This window comes from Hydra vulgaris, chromosome 09, assembly GCF_038396675.1.
Source record: "Hydra vulgaris chromosome 09, alternate assembly HydraT2T_AEP".
In the NCBI taxonomy this organism is placed as follows: Eukaryota; Metazoa; Cnidaria; class Hydrozoa; order Anthoathecata; family Hydridae; genus Hydra; species Hydra vulgaris.
The window spans coordinates 38,832,501-38,855,000 of record NC_088928.1 but is presented as its reverse complement, the minus strand read 5'-3'; the positions used below and the strand labels follow the sequence as shown (position 1 = coordinate 38,855,000).

Genomic DNA, 22,500 nt, shown 5'->3' with positions numbered 1-22,500 from the left:
TTTTAAATTATTTACATTTTCTTTTTTGACTTTTTTTTATTGACATATAATTTTTAAAATGTAACACAGATATCATTTCCTCTTTCTTTTTTTAATTTTAAGTCTCAGCGCTCTATTTTTAGGATTAGTTTTTAGATGGTGCGATTTAAGGATGCTTTTTAATCGCATTGTTGGTGAAGGAATAGATTGATATATAATCTTTAATTTGTTGAACTCATGATGAATTGATTCACCTCCTTGTTCACCATAGAATCCAAAGCCAGCACCCCATTTTTGTAAGAATGGTATCGCATGATCTTCCATCATGTGCAACTTAGGTGGCACTGAACCCTGAGGCCATTTGGCATGATAAAATTGCATTAAATCATCAACATATGTTTCTGTATACAAAAACACAGTTATCAAATGGTTAAGCAGAAGAAAAAAAATTACATTATATTATGTCTTTATTCTTATTATATAATTTATTGTTTAGGTTTTTGCAATTTAGTTTATAGTTGTCAACTATACCATAAAATTTAAAATATAGCTATTAATTATTACATAATTAGATTTTTACGTTTATGTGAGAAAAATTTAATGCAATACAATAAAACAAGCAGTAAAGAGGCACTACAATGTTAAACAAATACAAAATAATTATTTAAAATAGTAACTATTTTATTTACAAAACTATTACATAAAACATACCTAGTTGTGTTAATTCAATTATTGTCATAGTACTTTTTGAAGAAAATATGCTATAACAATTGGAAAGCTTATTGAAAAGTTGTTTATACTTGCTACTGATTTCAACTGATTTTTCATGAACAGTTGTTCCAGACAATCCATTGTTATAAACAAGAAGCGGAACAGAATTACAAAGCTCTAATATAGATTTTTTCTGAAAATACACAAATGATACATTACTTGGTACTTTCAGCTTATAATTATCACTATTATTTTATCATCAGCACTATCACCGTCATCATCATTATTATTATAATAATTATTAAATATATATTATATATAAAAATATAAAATATTATATGTAAAACATATAGCACATATTTACTTTTAGCATTTTATGTACATGGTTTCCTATAAAACTTTTCCCATGATATGCTTGTCGCTGTACCTTAAGTTTTTGCAAAATCAACTCAATCTGTTGAATGCATGGTCCCTCACTTTTCTTAAAAATCAGTTCGTTTTCCAAACCATTACACTCTCTAACCTAAAAAAACATGTTTTTTATCCGCATGTCAAAAATAACATAAAACAATCTTATTTTCACAAAGTTATATTTATTAAATTTTATAACAATTTTTACTTTTTCCATTTTTGTTTCGATTAGCAAATTGAGTTGAGGGATGTAAAGTGACTGAATATTTTCTACACAATCTTCATTATTCAATATGGCTATAGCTACAGTATCATTAACCAGCTGGATTTGGTCATCTAGTTTATCAATGCACCTTTTTAGATTCAAAATTTTTTGTTGTTTTAAAATATAGTCTTGATACGGTTGAGATAAAAGACAATTTTTATTTTTTAAAGATGCTGGCATCATAATGTCCACTTCATGGGCTTCTTCCTCAAACATGTTAAAAAACTTGAGATAAACACCAAGAGCAATATGCAGACTTGGTAAAGACACCTAATTATGCAGAGAACAAAATAAATTTATTATTTAAATATAGTCAATGTGATTCTATGGGAAATAACTATGGATTAAATATTAACAAAATGTAAAACAAAAACTAACCTGGTTTAAAGGTATTCTCAGGATAGGCTCTGCTATAACATTATTATAAAACTTGGCCTTTTTCTTAATGCCACCATCTTTCATAAATCTTTCAAAATCAGCTTGCAGATTTTCCAAGGTACGAGATTCTATGCCTGTTCTTTCTTTTTTGCAAACCTTCATTTCATTTGTGGTTGCGTAACAGAATAAACAACAATGTTTACCTAAAAAACTACCAACTATTAAATACTAATCCTATTTTGGTGAGGTGAATGAACAAAGCAGGATTTAGTGGTCAGACATTATCAGCCTCCTGGGCAGTTCTAAAGACCTACCCAACTTAAGTTTATTTTGTCTTGAAATCCTGTAATACATAATTAAAAAAATTAAGATAAAAGTAATGAAACTGCTCACCTGAGGCTCCGGAAATTCCATACAGTGAACAAAGGAATTCATAATCTCCAAAAATACTCTGATACTATTATCCCTATAAGTATGTACACAAACATTAAATATATATATATATATATATATATATATATATATATATATATATATATATATATATATATATATATATATATATATATATATATATATATATATATATAACATGTAAATTTTACAGTATATATATATATATATATATATATATATATATATATATATATATATAATATAATATATATATACATCATAATTTATTAACATACTTATATTTCATAACTTGTAGCACTTCTATTTGTTTTTCAAATCTTGCCATGGCTACTTTAATATTAGCTCTGAGGTCTTTTGATTCAAATATGTTAAAAACAATAGTATTTTCAGAACTATTTGGATTTATCATCTTGAAACTTCCACCACCATAATCTCCTCCAATTTTGATGTGAATTTCTTTATTTTGAATAAAATTATGATTCACAAGATCATTGCAACTAGAAAAAAAAATTATAATGGACTGAAAAGTTAAGTAATACTGAAAAACTATAAGTTATATATATATATATATATATATATATATATATATATATATATATATATATATATATATATATATATATATAATGTACATAATATATATATATATATATATATATATATATATATATATATATATATATATATATATATATATATATATATATAATATGATTATTTATTATCTTTCTGTAATTCTAAAATATCTTACTTCTCTAACTTTTCTAGATGTCTAAATATATGTTTGGGTAAATCAGAAATATAACCCCAAGGAACTTCCTTAATTTCTAACTTATCTTTCTCATCTTTTTCAAAAAAGAAAGGAGCATTTTCAACAATAACTTCATTGCCTGACCAATTTTCAGCAACTACTCTTTGTGACGCATTTGATGCAGTGCATACATTATAAGTCTTAAGCCACCTGTAAAAACAATATATATATATATATATATATATATATATATATATATATATATATATATATATATATATATATATATATATATATATATATATATATAAATTAGTAGAAAATCACTTATCAAACTTTTTTCACACTGTGTATCATCAATTAGACTTATCTATTAAGACACATCAGAAATGAATTCTGATGTGTCTTAATAGATAAGTCTTATTACACTGTGTTTCATCTATTGTCTTAATAGATGAAACACAGTGTAAAAAAAGTTTGATTTTTTTTTTTTTCAACAACTTGTTGCACCATCAGTAAGTTCATCAGAAAGCTACTTTCCTGATGAACCTTCTGATGGTGAAACAAGTTGTTCAAGGAAAAAATATATATATTTACCTAGACATAATTTTAAGTTTTTCCCATGGTACTCCCATATCAGTTTTCATTGCAACCATCACACTTGCACTTATTTCAGAGTGGTTTAGTCCTGCATTATCTAGTATGGAGTGCCTTGTGTCTTGTGATAATGAATTTAGCAATTTACTTGTTTGACTTGCAACTGCATCGTTTAAATTGCCTGCTAAAGTCTCAAAATGCTTTGCAATATTTGTATTACGCAATCTTAATGTTGATTGTGCTGCCTGAGCACTATTGACATAAGCTTTTGGTGCATGAGTAAAAATCATTGGCTGAAAAGTAGAAATAAAACACGAAAATATTTATTTATAAAAAATAAATTTTCAAATGTTTATCTTTATAAAGACATATCTTTATAAAGACTTACTCGAGGTCCTCCACTTTTAAATTCAATTGTTTTTTGTCCACTTTTTGCCATTTTTTGCTTAATAATATGAAGGGCTGCTTCTTCTAGCTCTTGGGGAATATCACTGTCTTTATTTATTTCAAAGATATCATTTATACTTTTTTTTGAATTACTTGATGAAGTCAGTAATGATGTTGATAACAGTAATTCGTTATGACATAAGCTTTTATGAGTTTTGAATATTTCATACTCTTTTAATGCATTAAATTTTTGCTTGCATAAATTACATACAAGAGTTAACATCTGAAGAAGAGAATTAGTTTTTTTACTGGTCACCATATCATCAATATAAATTTTTTTATTGCACTTTGGGCAGAAAGTCTCATCAATATATTTATTTTTCATTTCTTCCACAAGACATAAAAAACAAAATAAATGTTCACAGCTTTTCAATGTAACAGGCATTTGTGGTATTTTATTACATTTACAACATAAACAGAGCTCTAAAAAAGGATTCAATTCATTTTGTAGTTCTGATATATCAATACCTATGTTTAAATTATGTATAGGTAATATATTTTCTTTTATTGAGTTAAACATTGCAATTGTCCAACATTTTTTGTATTTACAAGATATATATAATTTTTTTATGAGTTTAGATTTTTTTAAAAGTGAACGTGTGAAAACTGTACCATGCCGCACATTTTCAGCCATCTGACATGTGGCACAGTTTATGCTATGTGGTTGCCAGTTAGTATACAGAGATAAAGAAGTTGTTGTTCTTCTTTTGTTTGCATTATTAATAGTGCAATAACACTTGTGGCAAATATTTTTTGGATGAATGTTCTCTATTTCTTCGAATTTAACAAGAAACACTTGCTCTATTATAGTTTTAAGATTATTAGTCAAACTATATTGTCTTTTTCCAATCCATTTTGCACAAGTCCTGCACAAGTCCTGCACAAGTAATTTAAATTTTTGTAGTGCATATATTAATACATACAATATGCATATAATGCTTTATGCATATACATTACATATAAATGATACATCATTCGTATATTATACATGCATATCATTTACGTACATATATAAGTGCCTAGTTCGTTTGCGATATTTTTTTGTTTAGTTATATTTTAATAACATCTAAATATAGAAAAACTAAACTAAGATTCTTAGTATAAATTCTTGATTCTGACATAATGACATTTTGAGAGAGTTTGGTGCTTCTTAGTCTAAAAAGCACCCAACTCTCTCAAAACGAGAGAGTTGGGAGTAGTTAACTCTGTTAAAATGTTATTAGATGAGTATCTAGAATTTACACCTAAAAAAAGTTGAAGCAACAACCAGAAAAATATCATAATTACAGAAAAGATATATCTAAAATTAAAAAAAAAAATTACGGAAATCCTACAGTCAGAAGTTGAGAAATTGGATTTCAAATAAATAAACAAAATCACTAATTAGCAACAATTAAGCCTGAATGAAAATATAAATTTAAGTAAAAATAAGACTTTCTTTTCCATTTTTTATTGGTTTTATGATACAATTAAGATATAAATTTATTGAATTAGGTCAAAAGTATGGTAAAATCAATCAGTTCTACAAATAACATAGAAAGCAATGGTTGCTATCTAAAATATAGTTCGTAGCTAAGAACCGCAACCATTTTAAAAGCTCAAAATTTTTTTTCTATTAACTGGCGCATGCGTGCCTAAACATAGCGCTTTTTCCTAATATATAAACGACCGTGTAGCCATTGTGTAATTATTAGAAATTATATTATCGATAATGGATGCAGTTGTTTTAGTCATGCGTGTTGGGCTGTTAATCTGGGAAAAACGCTGCATTCAAATTAAAATCACCTAATAAGTAAACATTTTTTTATGAGCTTTGGTAGCAAGTTAGTTTAATTAGTTTTCAAATTGATTGTAATTACCGTTTGGCGGTCTATATATTGCAGTTATAAATGTATTTTTATTTGTTTTATTAATTATTTCAATAGTAAATGACTCACAATCAGCGTCATTTACTTTGAGGTTATCTACATGTTTAAAAACCAATGAGTTTTGGACGAAAATAGATACGCCCCCGCCATTGCCGTTTTCTCTCGGTTGATGAATGGGTTTATATCCTGATGATTAAAAGTTAGAATTTATCGTGCATCGATGACACCAAGTTTCTGTCAGACATAATACTAAACTTGTTATTTATATTATTTAACATCAATTTTAAATTTTCAAAGTTTTTATTTATGCTTCTGATGTTTATATGTAATAATGAAAAATAAGATGATGAAGAATTAAGAACATGTTTAACATGGTCATCATTGTAATAAGTCGTATCTACTGAAAGTTTTTATCATCGTCATTAATTCGGTTTAGTGCGTTTTTCCTTCCTGATATGTCAAAAAAATTAAAACTGTTGGCTTCCGCCATTTTAACAATAATAACTAAGAATATTATTTAAAACAAAAAAATACAAAAAATAGATATACTTTAAGCATTCTTATGTGATTTTTTAAAATCTTTAAGTACTAATTTATCATAAATAACAACAGAATATTTACCGTTATTCCTATGAGTTCGCATTTCTTCAAAGAGATATTTCCGTATGGTTAGGGTATCCAAAGAGTAATCCTCATTTATAAATATTCCTGTTCCTTTTTTACTTTTTTGAATCCTTTAATATGCTAATTTTATCTTTTAGTTCAGGAGTTTTATAACGATTGATCTAGGTTTGCTTAGCCTAGTTTTTCCGGTTCTATGTGCCCTTTCAATAACTACGCCACTTACATTTAGATTGTTTTCAAAGATATTAAGAACTTTTTCTTCAGATTCGTTCCAGCTTTCAGATTCGTTTTCCGCTATTCCTTCGAGACGCAAATTATTTCTTCTCAGTCAATCTTCCAGTTGTCGTAGCTTATTTTTTTCTTCCGCATTAAATGCTACTTTTGTAACAACTTTTTCTTCAATTTTATTGATTTTTTCTTCCTGTTTATCTAGTGTAAAAGTGATACTGTTTTCGATATCTTTTTGAGTGTGTTCTAATTTTGAGACTCATTTGTCATTTATTTTTACCATTTCAAATTTCCTGAAATTATTTTCAGTTTGCAAAGTTTTGCACGTTTCTTTAATTTCTGTTATTTCTTTCAAAAGTCCATCGATTCTTTCATTTGCAATTTTTAAATTTCCATTTATAAGTTTAAGAATGTCTTTTTGTTGTTTCTTAAACATCTCAGAGAATATTTCACGAACTAATTTCACAGATATTTCTGTAGCTTCTGTATTTGATTGCATTTCTTTTTTATCAGTATTTTTATTTATATCCATTTTATTATTTTTATCCATTAACAAGTTAAATACCAATATGTTTTTATTTAAGAATATTTATACAAATATATTTATGTATAAATTTTTAAATAACTCCAAACAATCAAAAATTTTGTACTTAAAAAAATAATAATAATAATTTAAAACTTCAAAACAACCACGCTGCATAAACATGTCCGTTCACTTCTTTGTTCGTAAAAATTTTTAAGCTTTACTGCTTATTTGAGTAGGATTTCTGTGCATACAAAATTATAGGATATTATTCATTCGGTACCTAATAGGATAAAAACTACTATAAGATTTTGGAACAAGATTGAATAGGATTCCTGTACATATGAAACTATAAGATATTGTTCATTCAGTGTCTTATAATCAATCAATCAATATATTTCTGAAATATTTGGTATTACATTTTAAGGTTGCTTACAAATAGTATAAACTACTAACATTAAGTAAACAATGATTAAAATAATAATAGTAATAATAATAAAAAATAATATTTATAATAAAAAAATGATAAATAATAATAATAATAACATGTTGCTTTATAAAAAATTGATTATAATAATATAGTAATTATAATAAATTAAATAAATCGGTATAACTTTCTATACTTTTATCGTTTATACGTACAAAGTTACGGTTACAAACAGTAATAAACTGACATAACGTAACAACTAATAATGAGATAAAAACGGCTATTGCTAAAAAAATTATAAAGATTTAGTAAATATATTATTCATAACTCTCATAATATAATAACCAAAATATATTGCAAATAATATAACTAAATAAATAAATAAAATATAAACAGAAAAACACTGAGAAAATCAAAACAAAACAAAAGTTACAACAAACATTACTAACAAATAGGGATTGCAATCCCGGGCATGAATTACGATCCCGGGATTTCGGGATTGAAGTAAATAAAATCCCGGGATCTCGGGATTTTATATAATGTGAGATATTTGCTAAAAAACAGAACTTAATATTGCTTTTTGATGTATGCTTTTTGATGTATACTTTTTGATGTTATCAATTTTTTATTTAATTTCATTATGCCTTAATGACTGAAATTAATTTTCTATGGCGCCTTAAATTGTTTTAATTGTGTAACAGGCAGCAGGTGTATATAAAGATCTTAAAATAATGCAGAAATATATATACGGTACCTTCCATATTATGTTTTAAGATTACAGACTTTACAGAATAACCTTCATCAAATAATTGGATATGTAAATAACATTTAAACATTTAAAGTGTATTTGACTAAAGTAACTAAACAATCAAAATTTCAAAATAAATTTGTAAACATAAATTTTCTTAAATTTGGCTACCGATGTAGCTGCTGTAGCAACAAGCTACTTTGTAAAAAATAACTTAATAAGTTGTTTGTTAATATTGAGAGACAAAATTAAAGAAAATCTTTTTTTTATATTTATAAATAAATGGTAGCTAAATAATAAATGTAAAACAAAAAAATAATTCATATTAAATGCATATTTTATTTACAAACTTTCTTTTTTTGTCTGAAAATATGCCCGGAGGAATAGTAGAGCATTTAAGGTTTGGTCATATAAAACAACAAAAAACCAATATCTAAAACACTCCTGCTTCATAAGATGCACCTTCACTTTCATTTACTATATCTGTAAAACCTTTTCGTTGTGCACGAAGCAGCTTTCTTCTTTGTTTTATTGGGTCAAGCGACTTCTTTTTCATCATCTTTATTCTTTCTGCAAAGCAGCATTATATTAAAATTAATTTCTTCAGTTATTCCAAAGTCATTGCAAAAAAATGATGCCTCAAGCATTAGTAAACATTATTATTAACATATATTGCGGTAAACATTATTGCGGTAAACAACAAAAGCAATAAAAAGGTTATCATTTCAAAACGTTCAAGCGACTTAATAAACTCAAGCAATCACTTAACCACAAATTCGCACAACAATTTTACAATTTATCTTTTTAACGCGAGAAGTCTTGCCAACAAACTTAACGATTGTTTTTTTATACGTTGAGTCAAACAAACCTGCCTTAATTTGTGTTTGTGAAACTTTTTTCAATGATAAACTCCCGAACTCCATGGTCTATTCAAAAATTTGTTCCATTTATCGTAAGGATAAAGCATAAACAGGATAAACCAGCAAAGCAGCATTATATAACTCGTTATAATTCAGTATAGTTACCAACTTTGAACATTTTGTATTACAGAATAATTTAATTAGTTCAATCCTGCTATAATCCCGAAAATGCCGGGATTTTGTGTTTAGAATCTCGGGATTTTCGGGACCCAAAAACGTCCGGGATCCCGGGATACGGGATCCCGGGATTGCAATCCCTACTAATAAATCAAAAAATTACGTTAAGTGCTTTTGGCAACAAAAAATAAAAAAATAACAACAACAATATATAATTAAAAAAAACAACAATATATAATTAAAAATAACAACAACATATAATTAAAAATAACAACAACAATAATATATAATTAAAAATAAAAAACAATAAAAAATATACACGGTAGAATAAAACATATATAATAAATGGCTAAAATGAAAATAAATAAAAAAAAATATATAACTGTATAAAAAATTATATATCACTATTTAAGAATAATTAATAACTAAAAAATAAAACAATGACTTACAAAAAATTATAAGTAAACCTTTATACGCTAAAAATTAAAGAAAAATCATTACTACAAGACCGCATAGCATTTTAACGAAAAAATTAATTGTAAATAAGAATCCTAAGAAATATATGAAATAAACCTAAAGAATTATATGAAAAACTAAAAAAAATCTTGATTTACCGATCGTTATTCTATGTATAAATAGTTATTATTTTCTTTCTTTTCCATTCTTTTTATTTATTTCATTCATTAACTTTTTTTTTTTTTTAACTTCTTTTTTCGTTACTTTTTTACTTATTTCCTTTCAATTATTTCTTTTTCTTTTCTTCTTTTAAAATAATTATTTATTCTTTTTTTTAGTTGATTTTATGCTTTCTTTTTCCTTTTTTCTTTTTTCCTCTTTTAAAAAAGTTATTTTCATCCGTTAGAAAAAAGCGTCAACTATTTGCGATGTCATTGCAAAGATTGAATGAACTATCCTATTCAATTACCTGTTTGAATTTTTAACGGATTGCCCATTGCAGTTGTTAAAGGATGTTAACAGGAATATCTTTTATAGGAATATCATGATTTAAAACAGTTGTGTATTTATATTGGTAAATCTTAAGCATTATCTTTTAATAAAAATAAAAGAATTAAATTGACACACAAAAAATGAGCAACAGAATATTGATTAAGTCAGCAATTCAGTTAATGTTATTATTTATATCAATTGTTATCATAACATAATGTTCTCGATAAACAATAGTTCTATTAAAAACATCAATGCTTCGTTTTGGATGTTTGCTTTCATTATTGCACTTTGCAGTATTTGCTTTCTAAACATAGCATAATTTTCCCTTGTAAGTCGCTTATCTAAGAAGTCTGAAAACAAAAAATGAACATATATACGATATAACATATAATCGTTATACATTATATTCATTATACAAAACAAGGAGAAATTGTGTTGCCAAATAAAATATAATAATATCATTACCTAATATATCCTGAACCTTCTTTGAGTTCAAAGCTGGCTTTGATATGCTTCCATTGACTGAATTACATCGACCTCCTGTCAATGAATGATTTTGATAAAACTTTAACCCCAAAAACCGCAATTGCCAAATTTTTGACAGCTTACCAACCGCTTCTTTAACTAATTGCAGCATACTGATTTGCAGTCAATTGGGTGGAGTGGGTACAGTCAATTGGATTTGCAGTCAATTCCTATGTCCACCTAAAAAAAAAGCAATATCAAATTAGTGTATTTCAAGATGAAATAAGCATGTCTTATTTTATCTTACTTTGATATTAAATTAAATTAAAGAACTTGAGAATCTGAACGAATGGTTTAAGGCTAACAAACTCTCTTTAAATGTCGAAAAAAGTAAATATATTCTTTTTAAAAAATTATCAAAATCTGAAACCATTCCCTTAAAACTACCTGATTTACTAATTGATAAAACAAAACTTAAACGAGAATACTCAATCAAGTTTTTAGGCGTAATTCTTAATGAACATATTAGCTGGAGTAATCATATCAAAGTAATAGAAAATAAAATATCTAAAATTATTGGTATTATGTATAAAACAAAACATCTCCTGAACACAAATTGTTTAAAAAATATTTATTTTACATTTATTCATAGCTACATCAGCTACTGCAACGTTATCTGAGCAAGTACTTATCCTTCTAAGCTAAATACAATCTACAAAATACAAAAACGAGCAAGTCGCTTGATATTAAATGCAAATAAATACGCTAGTGCCAGACCACTACTAAGAGAAATTGGAGTGCCTAATGTCTATGAAATAAATATTCTTAATATACTTATTTTTATGTTTAAGTTTAAAAATGGTATGCTACCAAGCATTTTCCAAACTTACTTTTTTTCTTTAAACCACAAATACGAAACTAAATACTCAATAAATAATTTTTTTATACCAAAAACATTATTAAAACAAGCTGATTTTCGATATCTTGCCAAGGGCCACGGTTATGGAACTTGGTTTTAACGATTATAAAAATATAAAAACTTTAACTTCAACTCAACAATTTAAACGTGCAACAAAACAACACATATTTGATTTTGATACAAAGCAATTATTATCCTTTTATTAAAAATTTTGATAATGTTAATTATTTAATATTTAATAAATTGACACAACATGTTAATTATATTTTATGGTACTTAAAACATGTTTGATATTATTCTATATTATAATAATAACGCAATTTGTAAATGCAATATTTATTATAACTTACGCCATTTGTAGATGGAATATAAAACAGAATATATTTGGTTTTGTATGTATATATGAACGGACATATATTTGTATGTATGTATGTATGTATGCGCGCGCGTGTGTGTGTGTGTGTGTGTGCGTGTATAATAAAAATAAAAGTAGAATAAAATAGAGAATTAAAAAAAATAGTAATAATTTTAAAAAAAAAAAAAATTTTTTTTTTTTCTTCTTCTTTTTTTCTGCAAATAGTAAATTGATTTTTAAATCAGTTTGCTCTTTATTTTCTATTTTCCTTTTTCATTTTTGTCGGCTGAATTTTTTAGTTATATTAACGGGGCTGGATGATAAGACCATGTCTTCTGCCGGCTCCGGTCGAAACTTTAATGTTATATTTTTGTGTTGTAAAAACATTGTAAAAGATTATTTTTTAATGACGAAATTTGAAAAAAAAAAAAAAAAATTACCCCTAAATTTATATATATGTATATATATATATATATATATATATATATATATATATATATATATATATATATATATATATATATATATATATATATATATAATAATAATAATAAATTATATATATATATATATAATAATAAATTATATATATATATATATATATATATATAATTTATTATTATTACTATTACTTAAACTATTATTATTATTAATTTTATCATTGTTTATATATAAAATTCCGTACCACATTTGCTTTAAATTATATTTTATCAATTATATGCTAAGTCGGTTTTAATTTCTTTAACAACTTCTTTTTCCAATGCAAGCTAATGTTTTATTTTCAGATTCAGATTCATTTAATGAATAAAGGCAAGAATATTTTGCTATTTCAGACATTGAAGCTGATATTAAATACACTTCTGTTTCTATTTCAACTGAATAATGTAAACTTTGCGAAAGCATCATGGTTTTAAAATGATAAAAATTAATTTAATCATTATTATTTTTTAAAGCCATAAATATACCAAGCTTATCGAAGCGTTATGAGCTATTTTAAAACATTTAAATTTATGATCGAACTAAACTACAACACCACTTCATCATTAAAAAATGACAGCTATTAACAAAAAAGTGCGCGGAATTAATCAAAAGTTTTGTTATTAAACGCAAAATAACTTCAAGTAATTTAAAACCTAATGAAATATATTATGTTTCATTAGGTTTTGATTTGCTTCGAAATTGGCTGGACAAATACACGTTGTAATTTTAATTGACCATAACGTTACAGTGAGAAAGTTGTATTTTACATTTAAAAGGCCTATAGAATCTAATAGGACTTATTATAGACAATTACTCTCTTTAGGAGATTGGTTTATTCTAATAGTAGTCTAATGAATCTTGAAGGAATTGTATGATTTATTTAGGATTATACTATTAAACCTGTAGCGGTTTTATTCTTTCTATTTGAATCCTATTACTATAGGTATCATATTGGTCTTTTAGGAATCCTATAGAAGTTATAGGATACATATATGAATTCTATAGAACCTACAAGAGTGCTATAGGAATCAAAAAGGTATTCCGTAGGTCCTATATAAATCTTATAGAACCTATAGGATACATATATGAACCCTATTTGGACCTATGGGATCGCAATAAGATTCATATAGAACCTATAAGAATTTTATTAGTCCTATAGCAATCCTATAGAACCTATATCATTGTAGAAGGATTCCTATTGCAATCCCATACGTCCTATAAATTTTCTATAGAACTTATAGGAATCTTATAGGATCGATAGGATTGCTAAAAGATTCTTTAAGATTTTTTGACTAGGGAAGATTGGGTCGTTGAAGTAGCAGAAGATAAAAAAATCTGTGAATAAGTGAACTGAAAAAAGTACTAAGTCACCGATTTTCTTTAACATATTGCGCATACTTTTTGTCTCTAGAATTGATATGGTGCAGAGTTTGGCATTTTATTCAAGCAGGGGATAAGTTCTTTACTGGATTTTATATTATTTATGAAATGTCTTGTTATAATAGCTATTATAAGAGTGAAATTTTAAATAAATAAATTACATATAGTATAGCATTTTCAATAAACGATTTGAAATGAACATATAATAAAAGTTGATAACGCCAAAAGTTTTCAAATATATGTAAATTTAACATTTAAATAAAATACTCTAACAACGTCTTCTTTGTAAAATGCAATACTTAATCAGGACGGAATGTTACAATTTTTTGAAATATTTGGATTCACGAGACATCAACTTAACAGTATATGTAAACAGTTTTTCTGTATAATTTTTTCAGCCTAGAGTTCGTTTAACGACTGTTCTATGTGACGCTTGGATTGTGTTTATTGATAAAAATTATCCGCTACTAATTTTCATGATAAACTCTGATTTTATTTACAGTACATGTAAACACGGCTCTATTTTTTTTTTCATTCTATTTTCTATTAATACCTAAAATAGAATTACAAAAGGCGATAATAAAAAAACTCATGCTTGAAAAAAAACAAAAACTGTATTTAATAGTCAACTGTTCAAAATTTATAAGATGTGTAGTAATGGAGTAAAATAAATTGGGCAAACTTGTCAGTTTCCAGTTAATTTATACCTAACACACGATGCAGAAAGATCAAAATTACGTAACATATCGCACAAAAAATATTTTCAGCAAACCAATTAAAAACAAAAAAATTTACAAAATACCTAATATAAGATTAAAGAAAAAATTTTATAACAAAGTTTGAAACGAAGAAAATTTTTATTGAAATATTTGTGATTTATTTTTACCATATATCGGTTTCTCTAGAGGGTTTTTTAGTATCACGAACACTCAACGTGGTTCCCGATCTTATTTTAGAAAGATTCCTTTGGGATTCAACGTTTATTAATGAAGTATCAACCTCTTTTTCGAATATAGAGCTAAAACGAAGCTCTGCGTTAGACCTTGACGGACATTGATTTAAATTAGTTTCAACATCAGAGCGACGAATTTCGGAAATGTCATTGCATAAATAAGCGTCTCTATTATCTAAGTTCGAGCTATAAGCTGTTTCAATATTTGAATTGTGGTATCGAGATATATCAGAGCTGAAACTATTATAACTATCATATATGATCGAATTTCGGTTAGAGTTGCCAATATGAAAATGATTTGGAAAATTTGCGTCAGCTGATGGAGGATTTACGATGTCGTAAGAACTTTGAGCAATGCTTTCATTAGTATTATCTGGCTGATCAACAAATATAGACTGAGAATAATCATATATCACGTTCGGTTCAGATATACCATCATTTGAAGTTATCATTTGACTGAGATCATAACGGCATGTTGGGCAAGTAGATTTCTAAAAACAACAACCAAAAAATAACTTATTATTAGTTATAAGACTGCGAAAAGCCATCAAGAGAGTTGAGAAAATAATAAGGAATTATTTTGAATTAATGTTTCTTTACATTCATCAAGGATGTAACAAATAAATAAAAATAGTTTTTTAGCCATATAAAATAAAGTAATACATAATAAAATAACTAAAATTAAATACTCAAGTGATATGTATATTTTTTTTTTATGCTAATTCACCTCCCCAAGCCCAATATCAAATAATATTAATAGTAATAATATCAAGTGATATCAATACAAACATGTATTTTGTTTACATTAAATTTAAACAAAAAAGGCAGTTAAGAATCAGGACAGGTAAATAAGGCATTATTCACTTCAGATTTGTGCTCTAGAATTTTTTTGATACTGCGTCTTTAAATACTTTTTGCAACTAAATTTTTCTAGAAGATTTAGAGCGCAAATTAAGTGAACTGAATAACTGGATAGGTTAACTACTTTTTAGAATAAACTGGATAGCTGAGTTTAACTCAGCTATCCAGACTCTAAAAACGACTGATTCTAAAAACAAGTTAATTAAAGCCTGCTCTTACTGTACTATAAAACGATTCACTTATTTTGTTTCCCTTATTATTTCTAGATGAAGGATGTCCTATAGAGCATTTTTAAACATTTCGGTGTAAAAAACCATATCACAAAATATAAAAACATATAGAAGACTCACTCATTAAGACTTAGAACTAAAATTACTTGGAAAAAATAAAAACCAAGTGCATATATTCAGAAAATCAGATCAATATCTTTTTGGGTGTAGTGATTAGTGGAGTACCACAAGACATTGTTTTATGGACTATTGTTATTCATAACTTTTATTAACGATTTATGGGAATTAATTTTTAAATATAAATATAAATTTTTCATAAATTTTTTATGCGAAATACTGCAAAACCAAAGTAGATTAATACCAAAAACATTCAATTTATTTTGGCTAGTAAAGCAGAAAAGTTAAAATGATACGAAAATTATTGCTGAAAAAATTAATTGAAATGATTATTACACTCTCCAAAATGATATTAATCTGGTGGTTCAGTGGGGTAATGAATGTTTGATGGAATTAAATTACACAAAATGTAAAGCGATCCATACTGGCAAAAACAAAATGACTTCAACTACATAATAATAACGAAAGATGGTTCAGTCCACCTTATTGGATTGAATTAATGCGTGAAAGACTTTGGTATGTTGTCTAATAATTTGAATCGGAAGGAAAAGGTTATTATATAAAGGTTAAAGCAAATAGAACTATTGATATTATGCATGCCTTTACATGCTTAAATATATTATCTGTGAAATTTTTATACAAATCATTCATCAGACCAGTGTTATTCTGATGAATGATCTGTATGAAACACATTTCAGTATTAATTAAAAAAAGATTACAACTATAAACTGAAATGAGCTGATCAAAGACTGCAAACCAAAGTACAATTTCTTTACAAATTGCAAAGTTAAACTCTGTAATTCACAGAATTTAAACCATTACAAATATTTAATAAACAAAGAAAAACACTTAAAAATTTAAATATTAAGAAATATTTTTTAAATATTCAAGCTAAAGTACGACTGTCATAACCTGGCAAGCCAGGTTCGCAGTATTGTCTGCTTGTTTTTCAGCTCTTTATTATTATTACTATTATTAGATGTGTTTTTCTAAAATAATAATTTGCATAAAATTTAAAAAAGCCATAATGAAACACAAAATTAAATCAGGAAAATTTTAAAACATTAATAAATTTCAGTTCAAAATTTGATGTGAAACTAAAAAACATTTTTTTTTTAAAACATCTTTATTTCTAACAAGGCTGCAAGCAACCATTATTAGAGTTGGAAGTTACTGGAAGAAAAAAGATGAAGCTTATAAAGCAAGATAACGATTAATAGACGACTTAGAAGATTGCAAATTATAATAATCAAGAAAACAAGAAAAAAAAAGTTACAGTAAAAGGATGAGACTTGATTGAATGATAAATAACACAAGAAGGAATTTTAGTAAGAATTTTATCCCAAGAGAGGCTAGCTTTTTAGAGCAGCCCCAATTTTATTATTTTGAAGGCAATATAAAAAAAAACAAAAGAAAGTGACGTTTAGAACAAAATATTTCAAAGTAGAACATTAAGTGTTTTCAATAAAACTACTTGAGTGGCAAGTATTTATTGACATGTCTAGTATTTACTGATGTGTCTAGTATTGGTCATTGCGTTTAGATGTAGCACTAATTGAGCAACTTTGGGGATTTTGGGACTCAGAAGATTATACTGCAGGTGGCCTATCAGATTGTAATATCAAAGTTATAAATCTTATTTTAGAAAAAATCTCACTAAGAGCAATTCATTTACCAGAGTTACAACGGTGCTACCTTAACTATCAGACATTATGCAGGTGTCCAAAACTATACCTAAAGAGATTAAAAATATTTAGGTATTTACTATCTTGCTCATGAATTTACACATGTATTTGTTTACTAATACATCATTTATTACTTGATTGGTAAATTTATTCACCAATAGATTTATTAATAGCATTAATTAAAATAAATTTTATTTAAACTAAACAAGATATGCATATAAACTTTATTTAATTTTGCTTTGTAAATCTATCCATATTTCTAGATGAACTGTCTAATCTATATTTCTTTATGAACTGTCCAATCCACATTTCTTTATGAACTATCAATATATTAACTTTTTTAAGTACAATGAATTCTTAGAAAAAAACATGGCAAACTAAATTACTTGTTTAATGTCTAAATTACATATTTCTTAAACAAAATTACAAACAATAAAATGACACTACTAATTAAAAATACCACAATGTGGCTTTTTACTAAAACAATAGCAGCCCAGTAATAACTAAATTAATATTAATTAAAAAGTAAACAGTTTACATCAGAAATTAAGACAGAATTATTAAAATTTGACAATTGCGTGTCAATTTTTAATGCTGATATTTAAGAATGTAACCAAAGCTCCCATCTATTAAAAGATTTTCAATATAATTAATAGAAACTTTTAATGTAAAACATCTCGTCAAATAAAAAAATGTATGAACAATTTTTTTGTAAAATATGCCCTTAAGAAGAGCATTCAAAGCATAATCCTCAAGAGGTCGATATAATTTGGTAAAAATGTATGAAATAAAATATCAGGACCTTGAATGGCTAAAAGTTGAAATATTTTATTAAACATATTACATTGAACATAAACACTTTGAACACTGAAGTTAGGATCACCAAAACATCTATTTATAAAGAAAAAATAGATTTTGCCATTCAAAAACATTAAAAAAATCACAAAAGTTAGGATCACTAAAACATAGGTTCCATTTAATTGTTAAAACATCAAAACGCTGTGGTCAAATTGTAAAGAAAAAAAAACAAACGTGGTCAGTTGCAGTGTGCGATCGCATGCCATTCATGTCCAAATCTAGATATATTTATAAGAAAAGAGTATAGAAAAGGTCAGTGGGGAATAGACTTACAAAGACCCATATATTAACAGGTCTGAACAGCTAGTGTTTATTAAAAATACTATTAGTATTATTAAATAATATAAAATTAAGTTATGAAAAAACTCAAATAATTATTAATGTTCTTGAGTAAAACAAAAAATCTTTTTTTAAGATTGCACGATGTGTATTTAATGAGATTTGAACTTTTGAGATAAAAACAATTTTTAAAGAACCTTTTTTTTAAAGTTTTATTTTAATTTAAACAGACACTCAGTAACTTGTGTTTAAACTTTCTATAATAAAAATCTGCTTAAAGAAAACTTGTAAAATTAAAATAAATAATAATTATCAAAGAAAATATGTCAAAACATTTAGAAAATAAAACTTACTATTTTTAGCCAACTTAAAACACAAGCACTGTGATAAAAGTGATTACAAGGAAACAGTAAAATATCTTCATTTAAAGTATATTCACCAAAGCAAATGCAGCAGGATGCCTTGGAAGCTAAAAGAAAAACTTGAAAAGTAAAGCCATAAATTCTAATATAATTTAAATTATTTCATAAATTTAGAAATTAGACTGTTAACATGTTTTAAAACTGAACAGCCATATACAGTGTTTTAAAACTAAACAACCATATACAGTGCTTTAAAGCTGAACAGCCATTTACAGTGCATTAAAACTGAACAGCCATATACAGTGCTTTAAAGCTGAATAGTCACATACAGTGCTCTAAAACTGAACAGCCATTTACAGTGCTTTAAAGCTGAACAGCCATATATAGTGCTTTTAAAAAAATATTTTGTTGCTTAATGCTTAAAGTATCATCATAATAAAAACTCAAAAATGATATCGAAATAAATTTTGTTAAATAAATGTTGCATCTAGGATGATATACTAAAACATAAATTGATGATACTAGGATGATATATTAAAACATACATATAAAAACATTGTTGAACATAATAATAAAAATTATCTATAAGAATACAGTTTTAAATATCATCTGTGATATTTAAAACTGGCATAATAAAAAATTGACACCAAAACTGATATCTAAAATATCCTTCACATGCTTTTTTGCAAGCCACACTCTTCCTTAAACGGTATTTAGTTTTTGTTTTAGGCTATTTGAACCTAAACTGATTCTTTGTCCATTGGGACCAAATAGATTTATCGGATTCAAATCTGGTAATTGAGCTGGCAAAGGCAATAAATTTACTTTGTTTTCTTACATTCATATTTTGACTCTATTAAGCCTATTGAGCAGGCACCACATCTTGTTGAAACTGCCAACATTCATATCAATCATTCAGTATGTCTACCTATGGAACAATGCATTGGATCTATTATATAGGTGAGTAGGTTGATTAAATGAATTACTTTTTCAGAAATAAATCTTTTAACAAAAACTTTGACTTTTTTTTACTTATTATTTCAAAGTTACCTTTATCACTGAAAATTACTTGCTTACACTAATCTAAAGACCACTCAATTCTCTCCTCACACCACCTTAATATTGTAAGTTGATCTCTGGGTGTTAACATGCATTTTTTAAAAGCTGATTAAAATATTTCTAACTGTTATTATCATGTTACTAAATACTATACTTTATTTCTAAGTTAGGTTCTAGAGACTTTTGGAAAATCTTTAACATTATTATTAAGAAAGGCCAGTCTAATCTCCTATCATACATGGATCTTATCTTATTACCTCTCTCAAGGATAAAGCAAAACTGTTTGCAAAGAGCTTTTTCTCTGATTTGTCTGGATTAAATTAAGCAAAAAATTAAAGAAAAAAAAAAGGTTATTAATGAAACAGAAGGTAAAACTTCAAACCAAGAGTTAGAAAGAGTTAATATGTATCAACTCCTGTATGACCAAACAATGTATTGTATAATGTATAAAATATATAATACAATTTAGGTATCTAACAGTGGTGGACATAAGAATGTGCCGCCTTTAGCCACATTTTGGAAATGTTAAAAAAACAACTTTTATTTTAAAAAAAGTATAAAATATATATAAACATTTTTTTGGCATCCTCCCCAAGATCCTCCCAAAAAAGGTGCAGCAACCATATTTGTAAAAATAAGAAAAATTGCATTATAATAAATTCAACTTATTTGTATTTTTTTTCTAATTTTTTTAAATTTATTTAAAATTAATTTTAGATACAAAAAAATTAGAAAAAATACAATTTTCTTTAACATGCCATGTTCGATTTTTTTTTTTTTTAAATATGAAGAATTATAAAAGCGCAAAAAATATGAAATTTTACTCTTTTGTAATTCTTTTATCAAAACTGATATAATTTTATAAAATATGTTATTTTTAAATAATTCATTTCGAGTCTCTGTTATAAACTGATCTTCTTCGGATTTATCAAAATGCTTTTTCCTTATATGATTTTTTTCTGTTCATAACTAGAGCCAACTGAAATCATCATAGCTTTTTCTTGAAATCTATAAAAAAATATTTTTGGGCATTTTATTAACGAATTGGATAGCTGAGCAACAGTAAGTAGATTCATATTAGTAGCTTCTAATTTGTTATTTACACTGTCAAAAAGTACTAAAATAGTTTGCCAAAGTCTTTACTTTCTTTCAGCATTGTATTTAAAATCATGCTTTGCAACAAAAGTAACCAAAGATTTGTCAATATTCCATTTTATTTTTAATGTTTGTAAAAGATTCAGTAACATCAGTTGTTTTATTTAAACTAGAATTGGAAATGTTTTGTGGGAAAAATCAGATGAAATAATGGGATTGTTGGTGGATGAAACTGGTAAAATAACTAAGCGTTCTCAGGAGACCCATGCGGTTACACGCATTATATGACCCTGCATATAATACTTTGTTTTGACAACTTGGCTATGGCTCCTTGCATGTTTTAAGATTAAAAAAAAAATGCGCTGACTAAACATATGTAAACTTAAACTAAAATTTAAAATAAACAAACTATAAACTGGAAAGGCAAATAAAAACTAAAAAAAAATCTTAACGAATGATAAAATGAATTTAAATAAACTAGAAAAAATAAAAGCATAAAATTAGTATATGTTTTTATTTTAATTTAAAAGCGTTTCACTATACAGAACTTAGAAAAAATCAATGTTTCAAAGTTAATTCAAGTTTAATTACTTCAAAATTTAATTATTTAAACATTTGAAACTTAGCAAAAGCAAATACAATATTAAAAAAATTATTCGTTAATAGGATTTGAAAACTTAAACTTTTCTTTATCGGCTACACCCTAATTTTTCACTGTCCTCTAAATTTGCCTCCCTAGGCATGTGCCTAGTGTGCCTATACATAAATTATGAGCTTGTATCTAGTATAATTAAAACAAAGCCATGTATGATTACCAAGCCATGTATGTATGTCTACATTAACATCTTCATCCACATCAAAAAAAAAAAATCAAAAAACATCCTCAACTAGTATAAAGTTATTGCTGCTTCGGACAATTTTGGCATTCCATAGTAATGAATTTGTTGCTAGAACTATTGGCAAGCGTTTGACCATCATGTTTTAAAAACCTTAAAGTTCCATCAAACAACAACATTGGAAAAATAGACAAAAACCTGCTAAAAT

At 26.0% G+C, this 22,500-nt stretch overlaps 2 protein-coding genes and 1 long non-coding RNA gene across 5 annotated transcripts in view; all 3 read right to left on the bottom strand.

Annotated features, from left to right (window-relative positions):
• Window positions 1-42: 42 nt before the first annotated feature.
• Window positions 43-6,415, bottom strand: LOC136084770 (uncharacterized). Of its 2 annotated transcripts, XM_065805642.1 has the most exons (7): window positions 2,437-2,497; window positions 2,138-2,210; window positions 1,745-1,947; window positions 1,310-1,636; window positions 1,055-1,213; window positions 691-883; window positions 43-380 (listed from the first exon to the last, which is right to left on the bottom strand). In XM_065805642.1, exons 3-7 carry the CDS (start codon window positions 1,904-1,906, stop codon window positions 73-75), a joined length of 1,149 nt encoding a protein of 382 aa, XP_065661714.1. In that variant the 5' UTR covers window positions 1,907-1,947; window positions 2,138-2,210; window positions 2,437-2,497; the 3' UTR covers window positions 43-72. The 2 variants fall into 2 exon arrangements, with proteins under 2 accessions (XP_065661714.1, XP_065661713.1); XM_065805641.1 differs by lacking the exons at window positions 43-380; window positions 691-883; window positions 1,055-1,213; window positions 1,310-1,636 and adding exons at window positions 2,913-3,122; window positions 3,510-3,802; window positions 3,898-6,415 and having other exon boundaries at window positions 1,763-1,947; window positions 2,437-2,658.
• A 4,078-nt stretch (window positions 6,416-10,493) lies between these two features.
• On the bottom strand, window positions 10,494-11,854 carry LOC136084771 (uncharacterized). The gene is made up of 3 exons (XR_010640840.1): window positions 11,715-11,854; window positions 10,825-11,064; window positions 10,494-10,709 (listed from the first exon to the last, which is right to left on the bottom strand). It is a non-coding gene; the product is annotated as an uncharacterized LOC136084771 (long non-coding RNA).
• A 2,848-nt stretch (window positions 11,855-14,702) lies between these two features.
• Window positions 14,703-22,500, bottom strand: part of LOC100214627 (uncharacterized) — a 21,385-nt gene continuing 13,587 nt past the window's right edge. For both annotated transcript variants that reach the window (XM_065805639.1, XM_065805640.1), the window contains exons 6-7: window positions 19,294-19,409; window positions 14,703-15,401 (exon numbers count right to left, since the gene is read on the bottom strand). In XM_065805639.1, the coding sequence (XP_065661711.1) occupies window positions 14,841-15,401; window positions 19,294-19,409 (677 nt within the window). In that variant the 3' untranslated portion in view covers window positions 14,703-14,840. The remainder of the gene's footprint in view (window positions 15,402-19,293; window positions 19,410-22,500) is intronic.